The sequence below is a fragment of the Myripristis murdjan genome, chromosome 17 (assembly GCF_902150065.1).
Source record: "Myripristis murdjan chromosome 17, fMyrMur1.1, whole genome shotgun sequence".
Taxonomy (NCBI): Eukaryota; Metazoa; Chordata; class Actinopteri; order Holocentriformes; family Holocentridae; genus Myripristis; species Myripristis murdjan.
In genome coordinates, this window is record NC_043996.1 from 265,721 (window position 1) to 277,895 (window position 12,175).

Genomic DNA, 12,175 nt, shown 5'->3' on the forward strand with positions numbered 1-12,175 from the left:
AAACAGTCTTTCCTCTAAACAGTCTATATGAGTAATATACTCAGTCCATTCCGGCGGCGTCCTGGTATCAGTCCGACCGTGTGTGTGGCGAGGCTCCGTCGGGGCGTGCCTTTGAAGCCGCCTGGGCGCGCTCTCATAACAGCCCAAACTTTAGGGATAGCGGATAGCGGGTGGTCAGGACCACCCGCTATCCGCTTTCCCTAAAGTGTGTGCGCAAGATAGCAACTTTTGGGATAGCGCATGAAACACGCCCAGACACACCTCCAGGCGCAAATGACGGAGTCGGCATAACGGATAGCGGGTGGCACAAGATACCGTTTAGGGATAGCGGAAGTTCCTAAATCCGCAATTTGCGGGTAGCGGGTAGTGGCAGCGGGTAGCGGGTGGCACAAGATGGGGCCCTAAGTCTCCCCTCCATTGATTATCAAAGTGCCCGGTCATGATTGTCAGGATTTTAGAAGATAGTAGGCTAATTGGAGATCCCCAAATTGCAAGACCTGTTAGTTGACTCTGTTTGCACAGTCTCCTTTTGTTAGCATTTTTACCTCCAAAGTAGGTATATGACCATGTTCCATTTTTTTCTGCAATGTGCTAAAATGATTTTGAAAACTGTAAGCAACATATAATGGAATACTACTGCTTGAGTCTTCTTTGCCTTCATCCATAATCTGTCAGCTATGAGCATTAGACCTAATCCTCTATACATCATATTACATTGGTGTGATGATAAGATGACAAGGAAGATAATTCCCTCTTCTCCTTCTCTCTCCCCTCCCTTTTCCATATTCCTGTTGTCTTCCATCTGGTCACTTCTTCATACATGGAGACATTGCTCAGTGTGGACATAGGCAGACTCACAACAAAATACAGACAAAACCAAAAACAAAGATAAACACAAGCGAAGAGTGGAAAAAAGTAAAAAAAAAAAAAAACAACTGACCATAAAAACTGACTCCCATTTTGATCACAGTCAAGATCGTAAGGTAAGAATTTCTATCATTTCCATTGCATGTAAATGTTAGTACATAATATATTACATCATCTGTGTCTTGTAGCCAAAAAAAAAAAAAAAAAAACTTTTCTGTTTTGTTTAATTTTTGAATGACATTTTGTAGTGGAATTGTTTCATGACCCTTAAGTCTGTAATGCATTTTAATATATCAACATGTCAGAACAGGTTTCAATAGGAAATCAGTTTTGCTTGATTTTCCTGAATTATCCCTGAGTGTCATGGGTCATGACACTTTATTTATGCCAAATCCAAACTTTTATATATTTATCTACATGTATTGTTACCATATTAATACTTTTATATTATGCAGCATCCATGCACAATGAACATAATAAACAAGTTAATAAAAGAACATGGCCTACATACCTTTCCAACACCAAATGTTCATTCTGACATTTTGGTAAGTACAGTGCTTAGTGGACTATTTGTGCTAAAATGGTAATTACTACATTATTATTCCCCCTGAAATTTTGCTCAAATGTTTATTCAACATAGAGGCTACATGCCATAATTTCTGCTAAGCCATCATCCCTTTTCATCTTGTTCTCTGACAAATCTTTTGCTTGCAGTTGATACAACTTCTGTCAACAGCTGTTTTGTGTAATTTGTAGGAAGGATGTGGTTTAAATTGTAATAAGTGCTGTGATGGAAAGAACCTCTCCTGGATAAATGATTAATTCTGAAGCCCTCTTATGCCTCATTTCCTGAATTGCTTTTATATACTGTGAATTTAAACCAGTCCTATAAGAAAAATCCAGTGTTATTCAAACACTGACAGTATTGATGAATTAGCTGTCTCAGAGTGATGGGCATTATCAGTTTTCTGGCTGATGTAGAGTTGGTCAGTACTCACATTATGGTTTCATCTACTTTGATGTGTTCACACCACATTTTGGGTGCTTTGACCAAAGAGGGGAGGTTTACAATGTTTATGAAGGATGCTGTAAGCTATGAACAAGAATTATATGGAGATATCACTCTATTTAAGAATTAATATGTTACCTTCTCCCAATAACAGCAACTACAGATGTAAAACTGGAACTTGTGACTGTCTGCAAGGGGTTAAGGGTGTAGACTCTCAGTTTGACAGGATTAGCTAGCAAATTAAATCTCTCTCTCTCTCTCTCTCTCTCTCTCTCTCACACACACACACACACACACACACCTCTGTGCATGCGTAATAAGCTGTCCTAGGAAAGTGTATGTGTCAGACTCCTGATAATCTGATAATTCAACTTCAGCCTGGTTCACACTAAATGACTATGACAGTGAGTCCCATGTCCACTGTATAGATGCATGCCCAAGCATACACAAAAGTGTTGGAGATATGCATATTTGAGACAGTGTTGAATAATTGACATGAAACCAGGAAACTGCCATTACAACTGGCTTTTCAGTTGAATCACAATAGTAGTATTCATTGCTACCATCATCTTCAGGTTCTTTGGTGAAATGTCTGAGTGCATGTAATAGCTAAATATGTAATAGCTAAACTAGAAAAAAAGAAACCTTAAAAAGATTGTTGTGGCATAGTTTCATTCATTAAAATTGTGTGTAAATATATATGTCTCATGAAATTTTGTTTTTAAATTTAGGCTACTTTAATGCAGTAAATGTCTTGTGTTTAGCCCAGGTCTAAACACTGAGTGGTAGTTTGGAAAGAGTTAGGCTGTGTTCACACTGCTTTCTTTCTCAGCAGCCACTGACATTTTTTGCTATTTACGTCTTTATTCATGAGTGAAAAAAACACTGCTGACTCGTGCTGAGGGCACTTTTCGGGATGATACTTTAAAAACTAACAGCTAGTTACATTATTGACACAGTTTAACTGTAATGACTTCTATGTTTGATCTTTTCATCTGCATCATTTCATGACAAGTCAGCTGATAAAAAAGAGGTTGATGTCACAGGCTATTTTTCTTAGGGCCCACTCACATTGGCAAGTTTGAGCCCGTATCGTGCTAAAGCCAAAATCCCCCCCTCCCCAGTCCCCAGCTGGCCTGCACTCACATTACCTAAAGCCCAAACGCGCCCAAGCAGGATTGTCCCGGTGTGCACGTCATCACGTTGAAATACCACAAACAGGCATGGCCCGACGTCATTATAAATCAATGTAGTTCAAATACATCATGTCTTCCTTTTAACTAAAAAACGTTTTTGGTCCTTGTAATCAGACATGGGATGTTTATTTACCTCGACAGTTTCGGAGGTAACTTCCTCCTTCTTCAGAAAGGTCCAGCTGACAGCCGGAGCGGCACCTGTCAGATCCGGCAGACCGGGTGACCGGGTGGCCGCACACCGCGCGGTGCCGCGGCCAGTGCCGGCCGGTGGCCGACGCGGGTGCCGGCCAGCACCAGGTCTGCCGGATCTCCGCACACAGACTGCTGTACTTTCATTATAAACCCACTTTGGTTTATACGCGGTTGCAGCAGCACAACAGACAATGACACACACAACATGGTTGATTATTGATTGCGCAACGCGGCCATTCGCCGGTAATCAAGCCGCGCACATTAAACAGTTTTGCAGAGGCAGGAGGAAAGTTGCATGATTTACGTCCGCGCACTGCGTGCGTGACCGTGCATGTGCTCGTGTATGCGCCCGTACCGCGCTGAAGCACACCCCCTCCAACCGTGCCAGAGCGGGGGAAGTGTACTGTATTCAAGCACGATACAGAGCGATCACACTGGTCAAAGAATCCGGATTTTAGGGGCAATCGTGCTTGGGCGCAGATCAAACTTGCCAGTGTGAGTGGCCTCTTAAAAGTTTAGATTTTTCAGTGTCTTTTTTCAGAGCAGCTGTTTTCTGACTGTTAAATGGCCGCTTCCCATGGGATTTCTACATAAATATATACAGTGGCGGCAAACAAAAAAACACAGTGAACACAGCATTAGGTTAACTAATTTGATTAAACTGCAAGCAAAAAGCAAGCAAGCCTGAAGCAACCAAGCAATACATTTTAATGTTAACGGCAACTATAAGCCAGTACTCAGTACTTCAGATAACACTACTGTGCAAATAAAATATTGGCAAATAAATTTCTTTCCATTTTTTTTTTCTGCTTGGAGATGTGTTTTCTTACTCCTGTGAAAACAAACAAGGTGTCGTCACCCTGAGATTTTTGCAGCACAGTTACAATGAGGGTAGAGAGGATTTGTGTCTATGTGGGGTAGGGCTGGGCAATATGGACAAAAATCAAACATCATAATATTTTGACTTAAACCTAATATAGTATAAAAGCATTGCCCAGCCCTAGTGTCAGGGACTGCACCTCCCCCTAGTCTGTAAACCTCTACCACATGTGAAGCCACACCTTCTAGATGAATTTTTGCATTTACTAGTAAGTTTATTATTTCAATATATTAAATATATTTTAACAGGTCTGCATTGTCTTTTTGTTGAACTAACATCTATCCATCTATATACAGTACCTATCTATGTCTCGATCACTCTACCGTGTAAATAATAATCTATAATACATATATAAAATGGTTATTTTAGGCCACTTTTTTCAGTCTGTGGAAACTGATTTTTCTGACTGCCAATTTTAGAAAGTCTACTGAAGATTTAAAGAGTTTTTGTCACGGACTTCTGGGGGGCTAATCAAAGGTAGACACCAGAGTTTGTGTTAATCTGAAGGGGTTAAGGAGAAAAAAGCCTCATAGATCAGATCAGATCAGCAGACCATGATTTTGTGTTTTGAGTTAGTAGAGTGACTCAGGTTTCCATGAGTGTTCATTTTCCAGCAAAGTTGTCTCGAGGTTGCTGAAAGTCATTCTGGGAAATGTAGGAGATTTTTAACTGAGTAGAAATGGGTGAGGCAGGTTGAGGGAAAGTGGGCACAACAAATTACAACATTTTATCAAAAAAACAACTACTACTACTGGCACTAAGTCATACGTTATGTGAAGTGTAATTGAGAGAGGAATTTGCCTTTACCAGCAAGACAGTTAACTGACCAAATAAACTGCTTACCTAGCCATTATCTACACATGAAATCATTTTCAAATATCGTAGATAACATGATAATTAAAAACAAAATTGTACAAAAATAAGCATATCTATGCCATACACACTGAGAAGAACCCCTAACATGGGCCTATCATGGGCCTTCATGTGAACCTGTCAGATTCTCCAGGTTTTATGCTGCTGTGCCACCAACAGCTATGGCTGGGGACATTATGTTTTTGGGTTGTCCATCTGTCTGTACATATGGACGTCCATCCCATTTTTGTGAACACAATATCTCAGGAAAGGCTGGGTAAATTTCCTCAAAATTAGGCACAAAACTCAGCATTTTCGCTTCATTTCGTCTCCCTGGATGACAACCACAACAGGGAGTCTCCTGTTCCTCTGGTAGTCCATCACAAACTCTTTGGTCTTGATGATATTGAGCTTCAGGTAATTATGACTATTGTTGTACCATGTGACAAAGCTATCAGTACTCCCTGTAAAATAGCCTCAAGTGGAGATAGAATGTTTCTCACTGGAAATTATTCACTGGATTCATACATGTCAGTATAATGATAATATACACTTCATACCTTTTATGAAATTCCTCAAAGTCCTCTCTACAAATACAGGAGACTGAGCGGACATATATGTAAACCACAACAGGGGCATGTAACCGTGATGATTGTAGTCTCAAGTTTTTTTTTTTTGTGTGTTTCAGGCTCCACGCACAATGTCTAGCCCTGAAGAAGAAGAGCTACCTGCCAATCACACAGGTCAGAGGCATAGTTCAAACACATAGGTCATTAAAGTATTTTTATAGGTCAGTAAAGTATTTCACCATTCTCCACCCCACTCTCAGAATTCAGTGTGTATCCTGCACTGTTTTGGAATGACTCCACTGAGGTCTATTGAGTTCCATGAATCTCTTAATCCCCAAAATTGATATTTATACTTTGTTTGGAGTTATTGAAAATGGTGTTTTTCACTTCAGTAATTTGGGTTAAGGCTGAGATGGACCTTGAAGTTACAGGCTTAAACACCCACTGTGTTTAAAATCTTGTTTTTTTCTGTCTTTGATGTGCTTTACTAGAAAATCCAATACTATAGTGATGTATTCTATACACTTTGCTTACCACAGAGAATTGTTTTTGTCTGATGATCGTCAAAACCCTACTTCCTGATTGTACTCCAAGAAATCAGAACTTGTGCAGACTTTCTAAGTTTACTGGTTTGTCATATTCCAGTCACCTTTCATAGCCTCAGTATCTCACCATCCTTCTGCATATTTCAAATTTAGAACAAATCTTGCTACATGATATCTATAACATTATTATTTGCCAAAATTAATATTACATTGTTAGCTAATACAAATATAACATAATAGATTTACCAGATGCCTTTCTCCTGAGACCTTCTATGTTTCTTCCTAATGGTGCAACTGGATGTTTATCTTTACAAGGTGGGTAACTTGTCAGAGCTGGTGATCAGGGGTCCGTTTCACAAAGCAGGTTTAGAGAAAACTCTGAGTCTGTTAACCCTGAAATGAGGGAAACTCTGAGTTTTCCGTTTCACAAAGGGAGGTAACTCAAAGCAGAGAAAGAGGGCTAACTCTAGCCTGTTTCACAGAGGGAGGTAACTTAAGCTCTCGGTCAGTTACCGCAGTAACAGACTCCATGAAACTAACCTGGTCGGGACCAGCCCTGCGTTCCAATACTCATACTACCATAATATTTGGTAGGAGAAAAAAAGATTTAGTGTGTCCCAATACATAGTATGTCAGATGCAGTATGCCAAGAGTAGAGTTCTCATCGGGCCTGAAAATTAAGACCCGACCCGACCCGGACACGACTGGGCCAGCCCGAGGCCCGACCCGACCCGACTAATTAGCCGAACTTTAGGCCCGACAGCCCGATAAAGCCCGAAAAAAAAAAAAAAAAAAAAATCACCAAATTCGCCATTATTTAGCAGAGCCGGTCGGCCGCGGCACCGGGGCACCATCAGTCGGTATCAGGCGGGCCGGCCGCGGCACTGGCCAGCATCAGGCAGCTCACCTGTCAGATCAGGCAGACCTGACGGGTGGGCGCGGTACCGGACGGTGCCGCGGCCGGCCCGCCTGATGCCCACTGATGGTGCCGCGGCATGTGCGGGTCAATACGGTAGTCTAGAAAACTGAAGATTTTTTTTTTTCTCGTGCGCCCCCAAGTAGATTGCGCCCTGGGCAGTTGCACTGCCCATAGCAAAAACCGTCCCTGCTGCGAGTCTGCCAGCACAGCGGGATACTGCTGCAACTCTCTCTCACTTGTTTGCGCTGCGCTCGCACAGCTGGTTGTCTGTCTGTCACTGAAAGTTTAGCCTCCAAATCCAATCCAGTCTCTCACTCTCTCCACCAGTCACATAAAAATGAAATGTCATAATCAATAACAGAACACATAATTCTATTTTTTTATTTAAGAAAAAAAATAAATAAATCCCCCACAGAACCCGAAGCCCGACCCGACCCGCCCAATTCACGTAAATTTTAGGCCCGACCCGACCCGAAAATGTCGGGTCGGGTCGGGTCGGGTCGGGTTCGGGCAGAAAATGAGAACTCTAGCCAAGAGTACCAGGATGTTCTACTACATCCGGTCAGATTTCGCAGTATGGATTTCAGCAGGCTGCTCTGGCCATTCTGACCCACAATCCTTTGCGCAGCGGACGTTACGTCGCACTGACTGAGTTGCGTGTACAAGCCACGCCCACATACGGACGACAACAAAACACACATATCGCACAAAACTCGCTCAGTGACAGCAGAAGCGCCAGGAAGACAGAAGATAATAAATATGACAGATGACAGCGCAGTATGAAACAGCACCGGCATTTTGACAACAACATACAAATTTGCCGCTACAGATGGCGGCGGACTTCAGGGACGATGTATGTAGTGTGTCCCAATAGTATGCATATGCATGCATATTTCATACTAAACTACATACTTTGTAAGGGCAGCTGCAGTACATACTAAAAGTAAAAAGTATAAGTATTGATAACATAGTCAAGCAGAAGGTTCATGTTATCTATTACCTTTACCTTTCTAACATCGTAGAGAGCAATACATAGATGCAATACCATTCTGATGGTCCCTGAATGTCCCTGTACAGCTCTTTGTCTTCAGAATTGGTTTCTGGTTCAAACATCAGTGGCCGAATTTTTCCTGTATTGCCAATTGCCATTATGTGCATTTCTGTTTGCTAGCTACAGTGTACACTAGCAAGAGCTGTTACGCACTGCAATTTCCTTCTGGATCAATAAAGTCAATCTAATCTAATCTAATCTAATCTAATCTAATCTAAGAATGGGTCCTCAAGTGGAGTATAAACTGACAATGGTGCTCGAATAGACTTTTCATTTGAATTGTCATGGAGTGAACTTGTCATATATTACCACTGACATATTTTTCTGTGGATGACTGTGTGTGTGTATAGGTCCTAAAGGTGTGATTAATGACTGGCGAAGGTTCAGGTTGGACAGTGTGGATCAGAGTGTACCTCAAAGCAAAAGGGAGCTGCTCAGACAAATGTCCAGTCCACGAGATGATGACAAAGAAAGACTCAACAGAAAGGTGGGTGCACACACATACAACATACATTGAGAAATAGACTGTGAACCCATACACAAACATATACAGAAAAAGGCACACACATACACACACAAAAACACAAATCAACAGATTCTCACATACACATGCACACATGCACATAGATACACACAGACTCACAAACACAACCGTGCAGAAACAGAACCCACGTGCACAACAGAAACCACAGACAGTAATGGACTAATAGACTGTTGTTGTAGGTTTTTTTTTTTTTTTTTTCAACTCAGGCCTCTGCCTCTCTTGCAGATGAGTGTTCAGGAGTATGAACTGATCCAAAATGAGGATGAACGCTGCTTGAAGCGCTACAGGAAACAGTGTATGCAGGATATGCATGAGCGGCTGAGTTTTGGTCCCAAGTTTGATGCAGTCCATGAGCTGGAGAGTGGAGAAGCCTTTCTGGATGTGATAGAGAAAGAACATCGGCTAACCTTGGTTGTGGTCCACATCTACCAACATGGTGTCAAAGGTTAGGTCTTTATGACAGTGTGGTTCAGTTTGGCTCGCAGATCCAAGTAACAACAGTTCAGTCACTGAAGGATTATACTAAGGTTTAGAAAACTGTCCCATTAGTCATCTTAAACATTAGGTAATGAGAGCACACACAAAACCATCTGAGTAGACAGTTTACTCCAGTTAGCAATACTAGCACTTGAAGGGATAGTTCACTCAATTTGAAACATTTGATGTACACATATACCCTTATATATACCCATATATAAACCCTATTTCAATAAAGCACACATTAAAACAGAAAAATTCAAAATCATGAACACCCCCCATCTATCTATCTATCTATCTATCTATCTTTCTCACTGTCTCTCTCTCTCCCACACACACACACACTACAGACCCACAAATCTTAGGCAAATTAGTCTGCTGACATTTGAAACAGCGATGGCTATTTACTTGTCATTTTTTACAGTCATCAGTCTTCGTAACCCATTTAAACTACTTGCTGTGATACTTTTTACAGTGTATTTTTTTCCGTGTGCCTGCTCTGTGTTCTGTTGACTTCCTTGTCACCAGTGTGTAAACTTGCCCAAAAATGCCATGTGCGTCCTGGATTTTTGAACAGATCTGCTGTTGAAAATATTACATTGAAATACTACTTGGATAAATTATTGGTGTTTTTTTTTTTGGCAGTTGTTACTGTGGCAGCAATGGATCACTCAGTGTTATTAAGAATTCCAACAGAGTTCTGGATAAGATACACCCTCTTGGTTAAATTAAGGATTATGGTTGTGTGAGGTTTTTTTTCTAACTCATCACAGCACTTGTGGCCACATCTTGCAGAGAATGCCCACAGATTCCTAATAACACAGCCATTCAGGCAAGCACAGAAAAATAGCATCTGTGGCATTTAAAATAAGATTTGGTTATTGGAATATTTGATAGAGCATTTCAAATGGGTTTTATATCCACACAATAATTTTTGACCATTTTGTTTTTATAGATCAACATATTCTCAGTTGTGAGTTTGCTGAGTGTTTGACTAGTTGTGTACTTTGGTAGAAAACTTCTGTTTGACTGTGAGTGAAATCAGTCATTGCACACATACTGAGTAAAAATGAGTAAACTGGAGATTCCTGAATCAAAGTTGTTTCATCAGCTGATTTTAGATTCAGAAAGTGACAGTGATATTAAAACGAATTTAAGTGGATTAAGGCTGTTTTAGCCTCAATGCACTTAGGAAGCCTTAGCAGGTCCACCTGGATGGTGGGAGGCTAAAAGTTAGCATTTAGAGCATCAAGCCAGTATCCAGTGCACAATGGCAATGAGAGCAAGATAGCAGCAATGGGTGAACTATCCCTTTGAACCTTCACTATACTCAGAGACTGTTGTGATCCCTGCTCTAAAATGCTTGTTTCAGCAGTGCTTACTGACCTTTGACCTCTGATCCTGTGTCAGGCTGTGAGGAGCTGAACTCCTGTCTGGACTGTCTGGCTACAGAGTATTCTAGCGTCAAGTTCTGTCGTATTGATGCTGTGGCCACGGGCGCTGCCGAACGCTTCTCCTCTGAGGTCAGATCTCATCATTATTAATATTTACCATTATAATCATTATAATTTCTGCAATATTTCTGCATAACAGAAATAGTGGTTGTAGTAGTGCTGGTGGTACTGCTAAGCCTTTCAACATGTGTATTTTAGGTTTAAGGATTAAACATCTGACTGTAAAATATGTTTCTTTGAATAACAGATGGAAGGTGAAAGATGCCTATGAGATTTTCAGTAATTATATGAACTGCATGACAAATGTGATTGCTTTCAAGTGATTTGAGTTTCCTTGTGAAAGTGATGAGTGAAAGTTATGAGTTTTCTTAATTGACAGCTCGGTCCATCTTGTATACAATGTTGTATAATTCAGTTTAAATCTGATATTTCAAGGAGTGATAACAGTAACCACATGCTGTTTTGGTTAGTAGTAGCTGTAATACTACAGAAAATGAGACGCAAGTTTGTTACCATCTGTCATTACCAATTACAATGTTATGCTCAGATTATAATAATGCACATGAATTCACAATGTGCTTATGCTATCTTAAAGTGCCCCCCCACAAACAATACAACTTTTTTTTTTTTCTAAATGTCACCAGAGACTAACAACCTGAATGTAAATTCTTAGTGGAATTCCATTTGAAATCTCCACAGGTTCTTCCTGCTCTGCTGGTATACAAGGCTGGTGAGTTACTGGGTAATTTCCTGTCTGTCACCAAACATCTCAGTGAAGACTTCTTTGCTACGGATGTGGAAGCATTTCTCAATGAGTATGGCCTCTTACCTGAGCGGGAATTCACAGCATGCCCCGATGAGGATGAGGGGCCAGGGGAGGTGGAGTAAGAGGAGAGGAGAGAAGAGGACGGTAGGGCGAGAGGGAGCAGAGGAGTAGTAGACGACACATGAGCTGGAAGAGAGAAAGAAAGGAGAGAAGGAGAAGTGGAAGAAGAAAAAAGCACAAGAGGAGACAGGAGGACAGGAAGACAAGAGCAAATCAGAGGAAAACAATATGATGATCTTCAGAGAGAGGAGGAGTTAGTTAATTTTCCTCATCATACAGCATTCCAGTCATGTCTCTCTCTCTCTCTCTCTCTCTCTCTCTCTCTCTCTCTCTCTCTCACACACACACACACACACACACACACACACACATTCAACAGAGAAAGTGAGAGAAGGGAAATGTGATTGAAATTGTGTGAAGAAATTGTAGACATTTACAGGTAAACATAGAAGTTCCTACATTAGTAATACAAACCAACCCGTACACAAAGCTGTATTCAGACGTAATTAGGCATAAACCGCAAACTCTGAGAAAGTCTGTTCTGAAATACACAATCACAGCTCTTCAATAAATGTTCCCCATATAAAATGTTCTCTGTGTCTCTCTTTATCTGGATGGAAACACAATGTGGTACAGTGCTGATCTTCTAATTATTATACTTGTGGTTGAATAGACCATGTTCAGCACCATGTACCGGCATGTCATCACAGAGGCATCTGTGTGTCTGCATTTCCTTTCTGCCTACAGGTTGCGCAGGAAGAAAAGAATGTGTACAGCACATCAACCACAGATGA

The 12,175-nt window shown here is 41.1% G+C and overlaps 1 protein-coding gene across 2 annotated transcripts; it reads left to right on the forward strand.

Moving 5' to 3' along the window:
* Nucleotides 1-775: 775 nt before the first annotated feature.
* pdca (phosducin a) lies at nucleotides 776-11,973 on the forward strand. Of its 2 annotated transcripts, XM_030074294.1 has the most exons (7): nucleotides 776-983; nucleotides 4,557-4,621; nucleotides 5,685-5,739; nucleotides 8,431-8,567; nucleotides 8,850-9,069; nucleotides 10,512-10,624; nucleotides 11,255-11,973. In XM_030074294.1, the coding sequence occupies exons 3-7, from the start codon at nucleotides 5,697-5,699 to the stop codon at nucleotides 11,441-11,443; spliced, it is 702 nt and encodes a 233-aa protein (XP_029930154.1). In that variant the 5' UTR covers nucleotides 776-983; nucleotides 4,557-4,621; nucleotides 5,685-5,696; the 3' UTR covers nucleotides 11,444-11,973. The 2 variants fall into 2 exon arrangements, with proteins under 2 accessions (XP_029930154.1, XP_029930153.1); XM_030074293.1 differs by lacking the exon at nucleotides 4,557-4,621.
* Nucleotides 11,974-12,175: the final 202 nt, after the last annotated feature.